Source organism: Lepisma saccharinum, unplaced genomic scaffold (genome assembly GCF_977018435.1).
Source record: "Lepisma saccharinum unplaced genomic scaffold, izLepSacc3.1 HAP1_SCAFFOLD_390, whole genome shotgun sequence".
Taxonomy (NCBI): Eukaryota; Metazoa; Arthropoda; class Insecta; order Zygentoma; family Lepismatidae; genus Lepisma; species Lepisma saccharinum.
The window spans coordinates 30,322-51,888 of NW_028143095.1; the positions used below are offsets into that span (position 1 = coordinate 30,322).

At 37.2% G+C, this 21,567-nt stretch overlaps 1 protein-coding gene across 4 annotated transcripts in view; it reads right to left on the minus strand.

The window, feature by feature from the left end:
- Positions 1 to 21,567, minus strand: part of LOC145982756 (ATP-binding cassette sub-family G member 4-like) — a 57,451-nt gene that overhangs the window by 28,422 nt on the left and 7,462 nt on the right. For 2 of the 4 annotated variants that reach the window (XR_014441142.1, XM_083116124.1), the window contains exons 2-7: positions 8,559 to 8,676; positions 6,792 to 6,984; positions 4,386 to 4,531; positions 3,704 to 3,942; positions 2,930 to 3,049; positions 1,243 to 1,409 (exon numbers count right to left, since the gene is read on the minus strand). Coding sequence is in view for 3 of the 4 variants with exons in the window: in XM_083116124.1 (XP_082972250.1) it covers positions 1,243 to 1,409; positions 2,930 to 3,049; positions 3,704 to 3,942; positions 4,386 to 4,531; positions 6,792 to 6,984; positions 8,559 to 8,638 (945 nt within the window). In the remaining variant the exon portion in view is untranslated. The remainder of the gene's footprint in view (positions 1 to 1,242; positions 1,410 to 2,929; positions 3,050 to 3,703; positions 3,943 to 4,385; positions 4,532 to 6,791; positions 6,985 to 8,558; positions 8,677 to 21,567) is intronic. The other 2 variants (XM_083116125.1, XM_083116126.1) reach the window with 2 other exon arrangements.

The window sequence follows — 21,567 nt, forward strand, 5'->3', positions numbered from 1 at the left end:
TTGTTTATCAAAATCTCCGTGATTCGATTTACCCCACCGCCAATCCGATTTACCCCGCAGAGGTGAGGTAAATCGGATCAGTGCACCACGTGCATTAAAATTACAATATCTCAGCAAATAATAAGAAATGAAAGTAATTTATACATTTGTCTAGTAGATGAAGGTTTGCTTGTTTTCATGGATATAATTTCAATTATAATAAAGGCACTGAAATTCAATAAATAGAGGTTTTAAAAAAAAGTGATCCGACTTTCCCCTACCTCCCCTATTACTTTTGGGCGATATTTTGTCAAAATAGCCTTTCATAAGCCTGGGGATACTTTATGCAGAATGAACAAATAACTGTTTTTTCCGTGTGTGTGTGCTTACATTCCCAATAGGGCATTAACTTTAATCGAAATATCCAGGACCGGCGATTAGGAGGAGAGTTCCCCCCGCCTGCACCACATTTTGTCACTTGTTGCACCCGCACTATGGCCTCTTAATGCTAAGACTTTTCTACCAAAAAAGTAAACTGTCCTTGCCCTCAAGTTTTGGCACCCGATAGCCGTTACTGCAAACATTAAGATACATTTGTCAGTTGCAATAACCTTGTAAGCCAAGAAAACTGATCATTAACCCCCAAATTTCAGTCAAAAACTCATATGGTGAAATATAATATATAAAGTGGGATAGGTACGTGCCTTGTATTTTTGCACTTGAAGGACAAAATGTGATGCAATCAATTCACATTTATTTCACTACATTGACATGAAGGAAAGAATGTGATTAGAACGTATGGCTGCGGACACACAAACCTTGAAATAATTGTGTCCATTGGAGACAAAGAAGTTGAACAAGATGCGAGAATAGATTAGAAAAGGAAGAGGAAAGACACCAAACGCACACACATACATGAGAAAGAAAGATATAAGAAGGCGTTATGGAGTAAAACAGAAAAGATGAAAAGGAAAGGGAAAAGAAGTGAAGGAAAATCGGGAGTGTAAGAGAGAAGGGGATACATATACATGTATGTCGTACTCGTACATATATGTGTCTTACATGCATATATGTACCTATATAATATATATATATATACCTGCCCACCTTAATTTATCAATATACAGCTTCTGCCCACCCGGTCGAAAATTTCTGGCACTGCCCCTGTTTGCCCAGCCCATTGATTTGACAACTAAGTACACAGATGGGTTAAAGATTGTTATTTTTCACATTTTGTAAAGAAAAATGCTAATAAAAACTTACATTATCCCTGGAAAGTCGTAGAAATGTTCTTTCCAACAACACAAAAAACTGGGTCCACGTTGATGTGGGGTAACTCTTTCTGTCTTTCTTTTTCCGATTTTTCTTTTCAGGAAAAATAGGAATGGTTGGTGCTCTTACTGGTGTCAGCATTCCACTGGACAAATATTCTGAAATAAGTAACAGCAATCATGACTTGCATATAAAAATGGTTCTGTCTTTAAAACATGCAACAAAAGTTTCAGCACTCAGTTTTCGTGTAATCGCTTAGTAAGAATAATATTCACAAAACAGAACTTTGCTGCAGCATACTGATGACACCACATTACAAGACATTAAAGAAGCAATATAAAACATGACAAAATGATCAAAATTTCCACTGAAAAGTTTATATGGTGAGATGTTCTTGTGTTTTCTTTTCAATATTTCACCTATCATAACAGATCCTTCACAATACAATACAAGCTTAGAAAAATAATTACCAAAGAAAAAGTGATCTGACTATCATGACTAGGGCCCAGGACTTTATGTCCTATAAAACTGTAAAATATGTATGTAATTATGTCATATAAATTGGAAAATATGTCATGAAAAATTACAAATATGTCAGAAAAATGCAGAAATATTCCCAGTAAAGTCAAAAATATGCACAACAGTACTCTCAAATTTCTCCTATACCTGATAGAGTAGAGTATGGGCTGTAATGTACCGAATGTTATTTTTACTTTTGACTGATTTTTGTGAAATGGCAAAGAAATGAGAACGAACCTTCTTTACTTCCCGTGCAACAATGAAAGAGAACATTTTTCCTTAATAATGTTTACATGGCTACCAATTGTCGGCGGGATAAAAAAAGTGTGGTATTATTGTTCTATACTAAGAAAAGACACCACCTTTCTTCCTGCCTTTCCATATCCTGCCATCGACAATATGAAGTATCCGTTGTGCTAAAGCTACGAAGAAAAAATTATGAAATAACCGATTATGTGCGAGAGAATTACGAAATAATACAGAAATATGTCTTATTACAACAAAATTGAAGAAATATGTTGTTAAAATGCAAAATTGGTGAAATATGTCAAAATATGCTTTGTCAAGTTGGTCTATTTCGGCTGATTTTTATCAGATATGTAAAGATCTCACCCCAATATTAGATCCGAAGCCAAATGAATAAAATATGTTATAACATAAAGTCCCGGGCCCCAATCATGACACATCACATAAGAAAAATCAAGAGTATGCCAATGACTGAACCTTTCATAATTACAATAATAATTTACCGAAGTTTCCCTTAAAATGATTTTCATTAGGCATAGAAAATAAAGTCTCAGATTCAAGCTGCAAATTCCAAGAAGGCAGCCAGCCGTGAAATTAATACAACCAAGAAAGACTAGATGCATAAGAAAAAATTCATTCTACATGTTTGAGGATACGAAAATCTCAAAGCAATAGCGTAGTAAAAGAGATAATCAGCAGCAAATTTTGAATTTTTATGCATCATCTCCAAAGCATGCTTGAAACTAAAAAGGAATATCAAAGTTCTAGTGTAAAGTAATTGTTAAGTATTTAATATTTTTGTTGTAAGTTGGCTATCACTGGAATGAATATTGGACTTATTTCTATTTCAAGTGTTTCACATTTAATTTTACCATAAGTTTAAAATGTGATAATTTTTAAAACAGAAACTCACTCTGATACATATCTGGTTTTGTTTCAGCAGGTAATCTCCAGTCACTGCAGTTTCCATTGTCCATTGCCTCTACAAGTGCATTCAAATGGTCTCCATATTCTCCTGCTGAAATTTCTAGAACTGCAAAAAGCAGAGAAGAATAATGTAAGTACAGTATAACACTGCATTGCAATAAAATAGTAATAGTATTCAAACAGAGTATGTTTTAAAGTAAATATTGAAGTTTTCCTGGTAATGAATGATGAATAGATGAACCAGGCGAGTTCTCCAAAGGTTGCCGAGTTTTCAAGAGCTAATGTCATTCTCATCTTCTACCCTGATGACCCTGAAAAAGATGAGGGTGACGTTAGCTCTCAAACCTCGGAAACCTTTCCGGAACTCCCGGTACCGAGAGAATATTTTTTTAAAAAAATATAAAATTTAGATATGTCTTTTTCAATCTTATTTACCATCCAAAGTCATTTTTGTTAGTTCAAGGAATGTTGTGTCCAGCATTGGAAGTGAGGATTGTCAGGTCAGGGAATATTTGAAGTTTTTGATGCTGAAGTGGTTAGGTTGGAGGGTAAATTCATTTTCATAAATTTCCCACTATTCAAACTGAAAACAACTTTTCTCTTTTACTTCCAAATGCTATACATTTTACATAAAATATTTTTAGAATGGTAGGGAATATACAATCTTCATTCATGATGAGCATAAAAAATTGATGCCATTAAAGTTTTCAAAGAAAATCTTTTAAGACATTAAATATAAAATAATAATAATATAACTTACCAAAGTCTGCTGGATTGTGATAAGCAGGGCATTCAAGCCCCATAGATGACAGAAATGGAACAAGATTCTTAATGCAGCCCTGGTAGATGCACTTGCCTTCCGACAGGGTGTACAAGTGGTCAAACATTTCAAACAGTCGTGCACTGGGTTGGTGGATGGTGCATACAATTGTTCTCCCTCCATGTGCCAAGGAGGTGAGAAGGGAAACACACTGTTTGGAGGTGCTACTATCCAGTCCACTGAAAGTGAAAATTCATGCATTACTTCTACAGACGTACAAATCTGTAGCTTTTTTTCTATATATGTACAAGAAAATCTACAAAATACCATATTCCTAGTTACTGTTACTTATTACAATAACTGTATGAAAGTTACTACCCTTGGTGTACATGCTGAAGATATATACCTAACAGCTAGTAGGAGTAAATTGTAGTGTGACTAAAACATGTTGAAATTCCTACAACTTAAAACCCATCATGAAAAACAATCTTGCGTCGTGTATAACCTCTTAATTTTTACCACCACCTGACTTGTCTGTCATAAAGAAATACAAATAATTGGGATTTTTGGGGATGCTTTCATGATCCAATACAATAACAATTTCCTCTTGACTGTACAATAATAAGATTTAAAACCTATTTTTAAAAATATATTTGTGTAAATGTAATTGTGCTAGGCATACCTTGTCGGCTCATCAAAGAACATGATTGGTGGATTATTGACAAGTTCCAGTGCGATAGCTAGCCTTTTCCTTTGTCCTCCAGATAATGCTCCTGTTAATGTTTTCCGACACTGTTCCAGTCCAAGAGCTTCTAAAATTTCATTCACCTTAAAATGCAAAAACAAGCACTTAGCAGTCTGCTACATGTTTCTACTACTCATTCATATTAGCACTGCAAAGAAATGTTAAAGGAGAACAATTACAAGAATATCAACTACTTGTTAGAAACTTTAAGATACCATTTAGCAAAATAACAATGCTCATGTCTTTTATAAATAAACAGTAACTTGAAACTTGTCAAACGTGTATCATTAATTTCAAATTTGGGATTTCATTTTTGAGCATGGTGCAACATGATGTGTGACCTATTGCATTTTTTTTATATTTCTTGTGAGTTTATGTTGCTTTTCGCCACTTTTGCCTAGTTATGACAATGAGTATTAGTGATGATTAATAAAATTGATGAATGGACACTGACAAATACTTCAATCTGGGAATATCAGTGGCAAGATCAAAAGTCGACCATTTAGTGTTCAGTCACTGGGTCAGCTTTTTTTAAAAATTTATTTATTTTTAAAGTAGTAATCCTCATGTAGTAACGTTTTGGGATAAAACTTATTCAATTATCCCCTTCCAACTTTCAGGAATTGAGTAATATAGTACCCAGGACTAATGTTAAGGGTGGGCTAGATATGTTCATGGCCCACCGAAAATGTGGCTTGCCTACCTGTTAGCCCATCCTGTCAAAATGTAATATGAAAATTTTGTGACATAAATGGAATGAATTGTAGATAATGATGAATATTATGCAAACTTTTCTTATTTGAATCAAGTAAAAAATGTAAAAATAAAAAATAAAATTTTTGTAGGGAGATGCACTCCACCCAATTCTTTGACAGTCATTTAGCCACTACCTGCATCAAATAGTCTGACAAAGCCACTGACTATCTCTATGTATGTAGATGCCCATTTGGATATGTTAGCCATATGTGACATCTATGCACTTGTAAAGAAGAAGTCTGAAACAGTGATAATTTGTCATAAAATAATGTAAAACCAAATTATATAATATAATCACGTAACTCCTTCCAACAAAAGTTTGGATTCTTCTTCTAATACATTAAGAATAGTCATTTTAGTACTAAAAGTTTGATAAAGTTTGATACAGACGGAATTAAGAATTAGAAAAGAATAATTAATCTGTTCAAGACTCATGTAAGTATCCTGGATTCAACATAAACCAAGGATAACCTAACCAGTTCAGTTCTTGCCAACTTAAAAAAAAGTTAACAATAGAGGTGAAGACTGCTGCATGGCACTTACCATTTTCTGGGAAGAGGATTCAGTTATTGAGCCAGATAATTAAGAAGAATTATTTTTTTCTCTATAGTTTTTGTTCCAACTTCTGATTGACTCCTCAAACCATGATCAAGCTGGGCCTCTTTCATGGGGTAATGGTAATGTGTTCACCTTGTAATTAAGGGCTCCCAGACTTGATACCATGTTGAGACACATAGTACTTCCGATCTCACTTTTTTAATTTTATTTATTTATTATGTCTTGTTTATCATGGAGAAGTTAAGGCTTTGTAGCCTTTTCTACCACTTAACCATCTTTATATTGAAATTTTAGTGTATGAAAATTAGAAAATAACATTTAAACCATTACAAAACAAGGGAAATATTGAAAACAAATAAAGAAAAATATAAAATTACAAAGAAAAATTGAAAAACTCAATAAAAAAAATACATGAAGGAATAAAAGTCTAATCTATTCTCACAGGCATACAACAAAATACACACACATACTTACATATTAATGACAGTATTTAGGGATTTGAAATATTAAGGTGAATAAGGTGTTTCAGTGTTTTTCTGCAGTTAACTGTATTCAATTTGTCACTAATGTATAACCTTGCACTAATGTGCTAACTATTTGCTCCCAATAAAAAAATGTTTTAATTGTGTCTTAAGGACATATGCTGAAGATGAGTTCCAGATTTTAAGGGGCAATGGTGAAAGAATTTGAATAAAAGTTCGAGTTATGAAGGGGGATCAGTAGTTGAGTTCTCCCTCATGATCTGGTATCAAGGCTGTGTGATTCAGAAAGTACTGAGAATCTGCTCGAGAGATAAGCCAGTTCATTTGAACTGATTGCCCTATAGAGAAGGGTGAGTTGTGTACCTCTCGCCGATCAATTAATTTGAGCCAATTTATAGTTTTGTAAAGAAAACGGATAAATGATTCCTATATTTCAGATTGAAAATAAAGTGGACGTAGGCATTTTGTACTCATTTAAACTGTAGGTCAGTCTCAAAACCCCTTTGATGATGATGCAGCAGGCAAACAAGAGCAAATAATAACTTACCCTGAGATGCTTCTGTATGTGGGAGAGTTCAGAACCTAATTTCAGATTGACAGCAACAATCATTGCTTCTTGAACAGTGAGTAGTGGCTGTAGTTGGTCATCTTGCATAATGTAACATGACTCCCTCCGGAAGGTTTTCATATCCCTTGGAATTCCATTAATAGTCACTTCGCCACTGACACCAGACCTCCTGCTAAACAAAAAAAGAGTCAGTAGAATTCTGATTCACGTTTCTTGTCAGGCATAATTCCCATTTTGCAGAATCCATACCCGGGTACCATGAGCGGCAGGAGGATTTGAAATCTATTCTCCATCCACTGTAAGAAGGGAGTTAATGTAAACAAAACCATGTGACTTCTGAGAATAGTTCCCTTCCTATAAATTAGCTAGTTCTGGTGTTATTTTGCACATGTATAAGCTCATAATACCAGGTGCTTTAGAAATAATTGAGGGGTTACAAAAATTTATTGCAAGTAAACTATTGAACATATGTTAATGAGACTAGTCCAAAATGAACGAGGAATGCACAAATAGTTTATGCATTTATGTTTTGTTATGCTGAGAGTTCACATTCCTGCCACTAGGAGACACTCACGTCACTTACAGTGTTTTGTTCAATGTTTTGGTCTCCAAGATCGCCGGACCTTGCACCGTGTAACTTATTTTTGTGGGGTTTCATCAAAGACAGGGTATTCGTCCCACCGATGCTGAGTGATATCGCAGACCTAAGGAAGCGTATCGTCACAACGATAGACACTATCGACAGGTCGATGTGTGCCGTGTCACCCGTGGTGCACACACTGAACATTTGTAGGTGTAAAGAGAAAAACTGTTTGTGTTCCTTGTTCGCTCTGGACTAATTTCATTAACGTAAGTTCAATACTTTACTTCCCATAAATTTTTGTAAGCCGTCAATTATTTCTGAAGCACCCGGTATAACAGCTACATTGAGTGATATGGCTTCACCACATGAACTAAATTCCTGCTACACAGCTGCCATTCGAACAACCAATCAGATTTATCAGAAACCACGAATATTTGTTTGTATTGATTTTTTGTTGCAGCAGACAGAGAATAAGAGTGTCTGTGGAGTCTATTACGAAAAGTGTCATGTTTACATCATCAAAAGAAAACAACTTGCTTCTTTCTTCCTATTTTTGTTATTAGGTCTATTATTATTTCTTCTTTGCAGTAAAATTACACTTATGGCTACATGATTCCTTTTGTATCTTTGATGTGTTATAATGTTAGGCATAAAGGTGATGATACTCCATGGAAGTACTGGCACCCTATTAAATTAATATTCTTGTCTGTTAGCAAAGAAATTACTGTTTTTCTTGCTTCACTTCAACTGTTTCTGTATCAGTCACATCAAGTTTCCATTTATTACTTATAAACATTTATTACTAGTGAAAACCTAACCAACATTAACAGTGTAGTTACTTTCAATTAACAGTAACTATGCATGGCATACCAGGGACTCTTGATGACTGTTGTGCAAAATTGTCTGGTGAATCAGTGCTGTCTTACATTCTTCTAACTGGAAAGAATTAATTGCTACATTGATATGTCACCAAATTAACTACCTGCTATCAACAAACAACCTTCTTTGGTTTTTTTTAAAAAAGAATATAACCCATGGTGGGTTCTTCGTAATTACGTAAAGTAGTAGTAAATGTAGAGCAGCCATGGTGGTACAGTTGGTTAGCCACATGGAAGACCAAGGTTCAATTTCCAGGGTGAGTAATTTATTTGTATAATACTTACGTGTATCCAGCAAGAATATTCATTAGCGTGCTTTTTCCTGCTCCAGAAGGGCCCATAATGGCTGTCAATTCTCCAGACATGAATTTTCCATTGACACATTTCAGGATTTCTTTGGTTTCTGCAAGAAGAAAAGAAGTGTATAGCCTACACAAACCTTCATTTTTTCCACAAAAAAAATATTTTCACACTTTGATTCCATATTTACCCTTACACCTCCCAGTAAATATGCACTTCAATACAATAATTAGTCCCAAATGAAAAATTCTGGATAAACCTCTTGATCCGTGGGCCCTGAAACCCATTTCCACCTCTGTTGTGTGGTCACTTATGGTATCATGATTAAAAAGTACAGAGCAAGTCTTCAAGTCGCTGGTGCTAGTTTCTCAGAATCTGGACCATCAGCTTGGTCATTCGACATTTAAGAAAAAATAGGGTGACCAGGCACATACATTCAAGAAAGAGGACAGAGCATGGCGAAAAAGGAGGACAAAGTCATAAAAAAGAGGACACCGCAAAAATTGCAATACATTTGCTTTTACTCATAATTTAAGCAATATAAATGGGTGTTCTTTGTGAGTGTCTTCATCAAAATCATCATATCATACCATACCCATCTTCGCGATTAGCCAAAAGTGGCAGAAAAGCGAAGTAAATAAACCAAATCAATCAATCGAAGAGGAACTGCACAGACAATATGCATTCCAGCAGTCTCACAGGGCGAAGCAACGAGTTAGAACTTAGAATAATAGTAATGACTAGAGTGTGGAATTTTGCCTATTTGCCTTTTTAATTCATTTGTAGTAAAACATAGGCTTTAATGTTTAAAGTTCGTTTCATGGTATTTCTAGTCCAAAAACGCATTTTTATAGTGCATATAAATGCCTATTTTGCTTAATCGTGCCAAAAAGGCTATTCTGCAATTTTGGAATACTTCAGCTTCCTTTACGTGCATTTGGCTTTCCCTACATTGAAGAAGGCTTTGTTGATGTTGTACTAGCTGATATCTGGTATTCGCCAGATTTGAGGATCTCAATTGGAACATTGATTAAAATATATATTTTTTTGTTACATTGGTGCAGATTGTTTTTTCATGATTTGTTCAAATTCGCACAGTCGTTAGCACAAGCTCTTTTGTGAGAATTAATTAACTGACGATTCCCAGCAAATGTGAATTTCGATCTAAAGGGTATTAATAGTTTGTTAATCGTTAGCGCACTTTTATGTGTAAACTGAAGTGCTAATACAGTATAACTGTGCATTGTAAGAAGAAAATTGAAATAAGTTCACATTCATTTTCTATTTTAATGTCTTCTTTTAAAAATTTTAGGGTGCTTTTTGTGTTTATTTTCGTACCTTTTTAAGTGCCTATTTCCATCATTTTGGTGCCTATTTCAGAGGTTTTTAGTGCCTATAAATCCGCAACCTACTAATGACTCAGTTGGGCAAAGTGGTCGTGTTCAGCTCCCAGATGCTAGGCGAGCATTGATCTATCCAGTGTGAAAGCATTCTCTATGCAGCACATTTGCTATGGTCGATGCTATACTATTTCCAAAAAAGGAGGACATTTACAGATTTCTAAAAAATCCGCCCGGACGCCGTACAGACACCTAAAAAGGAGGACATGTCCGGATAAAAGAGGACGTCTGGTCACCCTAAGAAAAAAGACGTTGATGCTGAGAGTCAGTGTTGCCACAATTTGAGAGCAACATATCCTTTCCCAGGTACAAAACTTTCCCTTTCATTCAATCCCCCCCCCTCCCATTCACATTAGAAAAATTGATTCTCTCACGAATCTTTAGCGTTACTGTTATTATTAGCTATAACATACACAGCATTACAAATATTCCCATGCCGCGACAGCTCTCGAAGGGCCTAGGCCTATCTCTCGACTGCCAGTCTCCCTCCCACAATCCTATGTACCTAGAGGTGTGGAGATCTTCAACCTGTAATCGGGTGACGTGGGGTTCAGCACGTCGAATCCCCAGCCGTCCGAGACCGGATTACGCTACTCACTCGTAGCTCCCCAATTTCCTCACGATGGTGGGTTGCCACCGGTCCTATACACAGGCCGAAAACCCAGAGACTGAACCCAGACGAACTCGAACCCATGCTGTCCCCAGTCGGAGCCCAAGCCCCAAAGTACAGCGCCTTAGACCGCACGGCCACGGAGGAAGACATCACAAACATTAGGACTGACTAAATGAACGAAAATAACAAAAAAATAAGATTATTTATATCAAATTGTATACTTAGCGAAAAATATACAAAATATGGATTTTTTATGAGAACGGTCACTTCTCTACATTCATTACAGTAATTTTTTAAAAAAGTGATGGAACGGTATTTAATTCTTCCTAGTGCAAATTATTATTATCATTATTATTATGGGAATAATTTACACGACAGAAGTCTTCGAAGATACTGGTTCGAAAAGAGAGATTTTACCGCATTTATTTGTTAATTGAACTCAACAGGTACATACTTAAATACAGTCAATTAATATACAGTTAACTTTCTTGAATAAATAAAGTGTTTAAGGCCAAGTGTGTAAATACTGGCTTTTTTGAGTATCCTTAGGGTCAAGATTGATTGATTTGCTTTATTTCACTTCGCTTTTTGTACCACTTTTGGCTAATTTCCGAAGATGGGGATGAGTAATGATGTGATGAAATTCATGAATTGACACTCGCAAACATCCATGCCCAGGCCAGGATTCGAACCTGGCGCGATGTGCTAACGACTCCGCCACGGGGGTCAAGAAAATATGTTAATGGTCTTATTCTTGATCAGAAATAATTGTAATTGGTGATTTTTGTCAATGTCAGATCTAGCCTTCTTGAGAAATCACTCTTGTATAATTTCCCTGAAGTGAGGGAAATTTCCCTTGAAGTTGCAACACTGTCTCCAGCTAAATCTTTTCCCAACGCTTTCCCTTGACCCAGTCCCCGAAACTTACCGGAAGAGTCGCGTTTCCTCTTCTGCATGTGGAATGATATCGCGACCTTCAAAAGGACAGGCGGCAAACTGGATGACGGCAACTGGGTACGTGACACATGCAAAGAAGGACCACTTTCCTGCATGTCACAGAAATGACACTGCCAGGGGCAAATTTCATTCGTGTCTAATCCGAAATCTACCCTAATGTACGCTTTAGACGGAAACTTTTTTTTAATGTTTTTGCTAGCATGAATGCCACATAAATGCTTCCAAAAATCTTATAGCATTCTTGTAGCAGACAATACTTTATACTGAAGCATTTCAGGGAATATTCCGGTAAGCTTTTGTGATTGCAATGTGATATATAACTATATACACAGCACGAAAGGCATACTGCGTTACGCGTTTTTTAAAAAAATAATAGCTAATAAATTTAAAGAAGAGGAGGTGTAATTTAAAAGAGGAAATTATTATTTAATCGATGCTAATCACTAAGATTTAGCTTGAACTGACAGAATTATTTAAAAAAAAATAGTTTGAGAATGGAAATATATTAATTTTTTCAAGCCTCAAATTTAAAATATTTAATTATATTTAAGGTATAAATTAGGTGAAAAAGAAAAGAATATTTCAAACTTCATTCAGCTTGACTAAAATACGTGGTCCGGGTATCTTCAGATATCACTTCAATTTTCGATATTTTTCAAGATATTTATCTTTTGCCTTAATCACCTAGAATTCTGCCTGAATTTTCCTGCGCTGAGGAAAATATCTCTTCATTTGGCCGCACTGATCTCGGAGACCCATCTCTGAGACCAAGAAAGATTGATTAATTGAGTTGGTATTTTAAGTCAACTTTATGCACAGTAAAGCTAATCGGGACTGGAGCTACAGTTTAAAGTGTGATCAGAACCACTATGTGCCTCCACCGGGTATCGAACCCGGGACCCCTTTATTACAAGGCGACGACGCTACCACTGCCCCATCTGGGAAGCCCCTCTGAGGCCAAGAAAGATGGCCAAAGAAACTGAAGTATGTGTGGTCGAGGCCTAAATAGATAATTCTATATTCGATTTCAGTGGCGTCTCGTGGCCTCAAATTTGGCCGGGGCTTATTTTTTAAAGAATTTAAAATATATTGACAATTCACATGAATTACAAAAAATAGGTATTTTTTCTTCTAGACTACAAAACTGGACTTACTTTTTTGAAAGAATTTAAAATGTAATGACAAATTACATGAATTACAAAAAAACGGGTATTTATCTTCTTCTAAACTACAAAACTGGACTTATTTTTTTAAAGAATTTAAAATATAATGACAATTCACATGATTACAAAAGAAACAGGTGTTGTTGTGAAACATACCTTTCTACGAACGTTGACTCCTGTTCTTCTGCTCAGCAAATTTTGTTATTACTTTTTCGTTGAAGCCCTCTATGTTTGAAATGTATTCTATCTATTGTAAGCAAGTGTCAAGGCATTTGGTCTGTCTTGTCCCATTGCATTTCTTAAGCAGGTTTTAATACGCTTCAATGTGCTGAAACATCGTTCAGTTTCAGCTGTTGCCACTAGTGTTGCCCACTAGACGAGTCTTTGGCCTGTCTCGTCTCGTGGAAATGCTGTCTCGTCTCGAAAATATTATATTGTCTCGGGGCACATGGTCAATCTCGTCTCGTCTCGAATTTTTAAAAGCCTGTCCCGTCTCGTCCCGTGGACAACACTAGTTGCCACTGGAGTTATTAAAACTATGTTTGTCATTTTTACTGTTCCTGAAAAGGTATCGTGTAAATAATTTTAAATAAAAAATGAATGCAATCTACTGATAGAGTTTATGTTTTTCTACAATAAAGAACACGAAGTTCCCTCTTTAGTTTTTCCTCTTCTATGAGGGATAATAAATCTGGGAAGATGCCTCTGTTTAAAGATTGTTCTCTTTCATTATGTCCTCGTAGAGCAAGTTCATGTCGACCACAGAATTTTAAGCAATCGATAATTCTATTTAATATATGCCTATATTCATTGTGTCTTGTAATTCACAGCCTATGTCCTTCATCAATTTGTGTTCGAACATCAACCCTGCCAAACTCACTCCAACATAGCGAATGAAAGCCACCAAAACACTACAGAACAACACGCGAGATCGAACGCGGCGCAACGGAATTAGCCCCGAATCAGCACTCAAATCCATTGCACTCTCCCCTCCTCTCTCTGTTAGCATGTGACCTTCAATGTAGCGCAGGTGGGTGTAGGCCACGCCTTCCTTAGCGACGTGCCCCGGAAAATGATAATTGACATCAATGCCGCTAGGAGCGCTGTCGTATCCATTGCAACAGACGATGAATTTACGTGGGTAAAAATCGCCTTTTAAAAGACTGTGTGATGGTTATGCGTTATGGTGATTGATAATTACGTGAATACGTCCGTTTTTCTTTAGGGGCTAAGCCCCGGAAGCCCCAAGGGACGAGACGCCACTGTTCGATTTATTCTAGGTCTTTCAGAGGCGAACTAGAAAAAAAATGACAATCGCTTTGTTGCCGTCATGCACACTACCTACTTCATTGAACAAAGGTCAAGAAGCTTTCATAGCAGCTGTTGTTTTGAATGCACAATCCGTTGTTTGGTTTTAAAATCGTTTGTTCATTAACATGAGCTGGCAGCTGATTACAATAAAATGCATTGCTTACAGTGACTTAACCGTTGAGGTGTTTTAAATTCCAATGTTTCGTTTTCCGTTGTGCAAATTGAATATAAGTTGACATTTGCGGACAAAGGAGGCTTTATCTGAAGTCTTATGTTTTGCAATCAGTAATGTGTCAGGAATTTCGTAAATTAAGGGGGTGGGTGGATGATGTACTACAGAGTTAGGATATTTGTACCCTCGGCAAATATGATAACTAGGACCCGGATTTATAAGCACAATCAAACAGTAAAATAAGCAAGTTAATAAGCACAAAAAATGAAAAAAAATGAGCACCAAAATAAGCATAAACAAATACAGGAAAATCTGAAAAAACATTTTATTAGATCTCTTAACTTATTCAAAGGTATTACAGTATGTAAGGAAGGTCATCCTGAGATTTTCTTGTGTGAAGCTCCTGCGTCTGTCAGTGCAGAATGATTTGTACAGTGAAAATGTTCTTTTCACGTAGCATGACATCACAGGTGCATGTGAAAAACACCACAGTTCTTCTTCGGTGAATTCCTCTTCAATGTCTGTTTCTTCACCAGAAATATTTTTATAAATTTGACACAGTGTTTTGCAACCGGGATATTTCAGTAATACCTGACTGAGCTTGTCGGACACAATTTTAGCAACACCGTGAGTTTCTGAAGACAACGTAACTGAAATTTCATCAACGAGAGAAAGCGAATGTTGCAATGGATTATTTCGAGCTTTCAACTGTGTTATAATATCAGGTAATTTGGAAAAATGATTTTGGATGTACTGTATCTTTTCTTGGATGCCGTTTCTCCCGTGCGGCTATTTAGAAGCATTGATCTCGTCATCCCAATGCCGTCGTGTGATTGAAATAGAATTGAAATATGACAGATTTGGGTAAAATATGCTATTTTAAACCAAAATCATAAAATAAGCAAGCATAAAAGTTTCCTGCAGAAATAAGCATTTATAAGCACTTTCAACCTTAGTTAAATAACTCATCAAGGTATGTAATACGAAGTATTACCATTAGAAGTCTGGAAAAGAATATGCATTTCGCTTATAAATCCGGACTCTAATAATAACTATTCTTCGTTCACTGAAAGGATGAAGTGAATGTAAATAAAACGATGTGACTTGTGGGAAGTAGTTGCATGCATCGCAATCTGTTAATTCTTAACACTTCCATGAATACATTAACCTGACATGTATTGTTCATGGATTTAAGCCACAAACAGGTTCTTTTGACCATATCAGTCGATTTTATCACTTTGTGCCGAAATTGTGACCCTGTTGGTAAAGCCAATCAGAATGTACTATAGTTGAGGGAAAATGTATCTGCAACAACTACTCAGACTACATCACATCGCTCTACATATCCACTGAAAAAGGAGCAACGCTCAACCCCTCATTGATTAGAGAGGTTGGGTGCGAAAGATGAAGCATGTGTTCCTGTGTATTTAGTTAAGACAACCTACTCTGCGCCCTAGAAGGCCTTTCTTGATCTCCACCGAGAAAATGTGAGCTGTTGATCCTAAAACCAATTGCTGGTTACACAGAACGCAGAAACAAGCTTCATTCGTGAGATTTTGCATTGCTTTTAACTTTATGGGCACCCACGTTGCAGTTTTTCGACTCCGACATTTGTGAACTTCATATCTCTTAAATAATACCTATAAAGTAATACAAAATTACTATTTTTTAAAACAAAAGTTCCTTCATGACTGTGGGAAGAAAAAGTGGGAGTTGCCCTCACACTGTGAGCATAGGCGTGCGCAGACCCTCTCATTAAGGGGTCAAAAGCGTTGATGAAATTTCACCTGGGGAAAGAAAAAACTCATTCCATCTCACTGTTTTATTGTATTGATGGGTGCGAAACAGGGGCGTATATAGTGTGTGTCCGGACCCGCCGAAAATCCCTGTGTTAGAAGAATTCCTACTTCCCTGGCGCCAATTTTCTCTGCCCCTTCCTTTATTTCCCCTCTCTGTGGTTCAGATACTAATTTACATATAAAAGGTTTCGCACGGCAGATTCAAAACAAATACACACAAGTTACTCATTTCCAAGAGTAACGGTGATTTGGGGGAGGGGGTCGTAGGGAGCAGTTGCTCACCAACTTTTTGCCCCCGCACCATAGCCTCTTATGCCTTGTCTACCTAGGAAAAGTAAACTGTCTTTGCCCCCAAGTTCTGGCACCTAATCGCCACTGCTCATTTCCAGTGTATGGGCAATTTATTCTGCAAACATAGCTAAGGTGTAAAGCAACTAACAAATTAAGTGTGTGGGGGTTTTAATAGAAAGAAATTTAATCTATTTCAATTACAGAGAAAATATTGCATCCCCTCCGTAGTTGCTTTGAACTTAAAAATGCTTGAAAGTATTAATTTTTCTTTAAGAGCATAATATTGTCTAATAATGGTAATAAGATTCTTCTACACTAAATTTCTAAGTGGCCTCCCCGATGGCGCAGTGGTAGCGTTGTCGCCTTGTAACCAAGGGGTCCCGGGTTCGATTCCCGGTGGAGGCACTTAGTGGTTAGGATCCCACTTTAAACTGTAGCTCCTGTCGCGATTAGAATTAATGTGCATAATGTAGACTTAAAACAACAAATCAATCCAATCAATCAATCCAATAAATTTCTAAGTGTGACTATTAGAGGGGTGGCAACTGCCCCTTCTTGCCTCCCCCCCGGTGCGCACGCCTATGACTGTGAGGTCTTCGACACCACTGCCGATTCATGTCACTACGTGTGGTGAATTGTGCAAAACTTGCTTGCGAATTGAAGTTTTTCCTTTCGACCGAAAAAAATACATGACATTTTCGCGAACTTCGATAAATTACACAAGGACTGAAAAAAACAACCTCACTCCGCTTGTGCCGAGTTCATGCTCTCCTATTTGTCTCTCGATGAATTTAGTGTTTCCCCCAAAAAACTAATCCGATAAAACTAGTTTTCACTAGTAATTAATTGCCATGTAAATGCACATGTTGAAGCTAGTTTAGTCCAATTAAAGATTCTTTTATCGAAATCTTGGCTTTCGGTGGAGAAAGTTGCAGGCTGGGAAATTTCTCTGTGTCCTTCTCACAAGCGTTGCATTCCAGAATATATCCCAATTACAATTGTGATTTCGTTTCAACATGCGTCGCACTCAAGCCACAACGCACAGAAATACGAATCAGCATTTTACATTGAGCAACACTTCAGAATCTTGCCGCCTCGGTACCTCAACACCAAGGGTTCGAATCCTGTCATATGCATGGATGTTCCTTTCTTGGTGTTCCGCGATTAATTTTATCTAATCATCATCAACTCGTCGGCATTGTTGAGATTACTCAACACGTGACTTAAAAGCGACGTTAAATGCGAAGAAAGCAAATAAAATCCCTTGAGTTAATGGCAAAGTACTAAGTCTAGCCAAACTTCTTAGTCGGCTCTTTGACGTACAGTCAACGCCAAAAATAATAGAAAGCAAATTGTCCCTCACTATTTTCATTGCTTTTTTATTTTACATCCTGTGTTGATTTATGGAATGGAATTCTGTTAATTCGAAGTGGGGTATTGTTTTCTGCATATTGTTGTTTTTATTTCAATTCATTATCATCATATTGTGTAAAACAAACCCAATGAAAATGGTCATGGACAACTCGCCTACTATTTCTTTTGCCGTTGGGTGTACAAGGTCGTACCCGAATCTGCAAACTTGCTGTTACGTGCTATCCCTTTGCTTTTACGTGCCGTCAAGTCATTCGAATCGAAAGGCTCCCGAGTAGCATAGTTGCCACTTTTCCCTCCAGGTGTCAGTTCGAACCCCACCCATCTTGCTCTGTGGCGCAGGGGCACAGTACAGAAGCAGAAGCCAGACGCCAAACAAGCATCATAATGCTTTCCACTTATTTACCATTTAAATTGAAATTGTAGCATGTGGTTTCTTTCACAATTTTTCTAAATACCAGTGTTATCAATAAAATGTCCAAGTAGCATGTCCGTATAATGTGATGGGTGCAAATAACCCAAGAGCTGACGCACTCCAATTTTTTTTTTTAAATTCAAATTCTAAATTTTACAACACATTGTTCAATGTGGGAATTTTACAGTTAGAAATAACATTAAGGCATCATATAAAAACAGTTTTAAATTAATAATTTCGATTTTTACACTAAATCGCGAAAACTAACACCAAATTGCACTACAAAGAAATACAGATTTAGAGGGGTAAAAGTTCACGTCCTTACATGTGACAATGAGGATGGCAACAAAGTTGGATCTAAGTATGCTCTTCACACAAGGCTGTACCAATGCTTCCTAACCACGAAATGCTTATCTTACGTAAAACGCATTTTCGTTATCTTTTCAAAAAGGCTGCAAGAAAGGTTCGCCCTTGTTTACAAGCCAAATAAAGAAAATGTACTTCAATTCTTCCTTATTCTTTAGCGTTGTTATATCTTATCGGAAGAGCATAGCCCTTGATAAGGTTAGTTTACAACGCAGCTAAAAGCATAAAAGTCTAAGAGTGCTATGCAAATATTCATATAATGCTTAGGACAGCGGTTCCCGAACTGTGTTCCGCGGGACACATGACAAAAGAAGAATGTGACAATATCTTAAAATTTGAATTTGTGCGTGTATACCTTGGTCTCCTTTGCTCGCCCGCACCTTCCCGGAAACATAAAAACATCTAGAACGTTGGTGATAATGAACTTCAGTTTTCACATGGCCAAATGCTCAGAAATGTCTTCCATTGTCAATACTGCTATTATTCGGTTTTGTACCTATGTGGATAATAAAGGTAAAGCTATCCTCTGGGCATTGTAACTTGCAACGAAAAGAATCTTGGTTCCTCGTGGCAGTCATATGCTGTAACTACTGGACCACCGCAATGCTATCTACATAAGTGCTAGGAGAGGATTATCGTCGCCCTCATGGCAAAGACATGGATGTCTAAAAATTGATGTTTTGGAAAGTTTTGTATTTAAAACTCCCAACTTTTTATTCTTTGAATGGGGAAGATTAAGTTTAGATCAAAATTTAAGCTGTTTAGAATTTAAAAATTAAATCGTGTTTTTGATACGATAAAGTATAGACTATAGTGCGGTAAAAACAGCTAATAATGTACATGCACGCCTTTCGCACACGAGCAGAGGTAGTGATTCAATTCTACCTTTATTTCTCTTTTCTTTCTTCATGCACCTCCCATTCATCTTCTTTTTATCTTTTCTTCATTCTTTACCTTTCTCTTTGTTCACTCTTTCTTCGATCTTTCTTTTCCTTTTGTCTCTCTCTCTCTTTCTCTCTCTCATTCTATTCCTTTTTACTCAAACTTTCGTTATCTTTTCCCTCTGTCTCTCTCTTTCTCTCATTCTATTCCTTTCTACTCAAATTTTCGTTATTTTCCATGTTCCTCAACTTACGTCTTCTCTTCCTGTGTCTCTTTCCTTTTTCCTCTGTTTCTGAGTATCACAGCACGCTACGACGCCAGAGGTCCCGGGTTCGAATCCCGGCCTGGGCATGGTTGTTCTTTGTCACTGTCCCTTCGTCAATTTCATCACATCATCACTCATCCTCATCTTCGCGATTAGCCAAAAGTGGCAGAAATGCGAAGCAAAATAAACCAAATCAATCAATCTGTTTCTGATTTTTCTTCCCTGCACTTTTTTCTCTTCCTTTCTTCAGTTTTTCTATTACCTTCTCTCTTAATTTCAGTCTCTCTAAATTTTTATATTTCATTCATTCTCTGCATATGTGTATATGATTACAGCTGTGCTGGAAATGATTCTGAATATCTATATTGTAGGTCATTTCGATGGGATAATACTGTTTCACGGTGGGCTACAGTCCACACTTGCTTACCCGATGAAGACACGACTGCGTCTCGATGTTGCATATGCCTGTCTCTTCTCGATTGTATAGCCATTCTTCTTGATTCATTATAGATTAGGAGTGGAATTGGGACGACAATAGCTCGAACGAGTCGTAGATGGGAGCGAGACGGTCTTGCTAAAATCTAGACGAGAACGAGAGCAGATCCTTCGAGACTTCATTGAGACCAGACCGAGAACACTTTGGTTTGAGTGTTTTAAGTCCACTTTATGCACAGTAAGGCTAATCGGGACTGGACCTACAGTTTAAAGTGGGATCCGAACCACTTGTGCCTCCTCCGGGTATCGAACCCAGGACACCTCGAGACCGAGAACGAGACAGGCCTCTGCAAAGTCGAGACGAGACCAAGATCCAAGTGTTCCAGACGCTCTGTCTAATTCGAGACTTTGAAATGATATTTGAACATTTACGTGATCCAATTTACCTTACTGTGAAACTTGAGGAATGTCCAATAGATATAAAAGATAGCCCAAAAGTTCCGCACCATAGTTTGGATTACAATATTTGTTCAATGTGCTGGTCACCAAGTCTGGCGAAATAGCACTGCACTCAGAAGCAGTGCGCTCATACAGATGCTGTTTGTCCCTGATTTTCACATTGTGCATTTAGGTAGCCCCACACTGCAAAATCCACTGGATTCAAATCCGGGTATTCGGGGAGCGTATTACACGGATCCCCTACGTCCAATCCATTGACGTACCTGCCTACCATAATGTGGCGGCGCTCCGTCCTGCCTGAAACACTCCGGACGCGACCCAATTAAATCCAAGTCTGGAAGTAATGAGTCTCCCAACACAGTCAGGTATTTTAGCTGGTGAGTGTGTTTTCTAAAAGTAAGGGCCAACGATGCGGTCTTTCCACAGATCACACCACACCATGATGCGATACGCCTAAGGTGCGGGACATTTGGGCCACCTTGTATATATGTATATATATATATATATATATATATATATATATATATATATATATATATATATATATATATAATTATTAATAAATGTCAAATATTTTGTTCATATAAAGTACAAAATCAATCCGTAGTGACAGTTGTGAGCATACACTGTGAATGTAAATACACACACGCGCGCACACATTCAACCCCGTTTTTCGAGCGCTTATAGCGTTGAAAGAGGTGTAAAATTTAAAAATGTGATTAGGAAAAGTTGTTTGCCTTATGGAGCTTTCAGACCGAAATCTCAGGCGGCAAGCGACACGTGTCACTTCCAGAAATGAATAGAACATTTCGCGCATGTGCTAAGCTACACGCGTCGCTGGAACTGGGCCGTCCTCGAATTATTTTTTTTTTTTTCGGAAAATCCTTGAATAAATTAACCGACACTCAACGTGAGCTTTCAGTTTCAGTCACAGCCGACAAAAAAGACAACATAGTTAAATTAAATTGGCGACAGAGTTGTTCCAGACACTTTCCACCTCAGTCCCTGCCGTGCAGTTTTTTGTGGGGGGGGGGGGGGGGGGCAGTAGATGAAAGGGGAAGGACACGAAAGAGAGCATCGTATCTTTTGGTTATA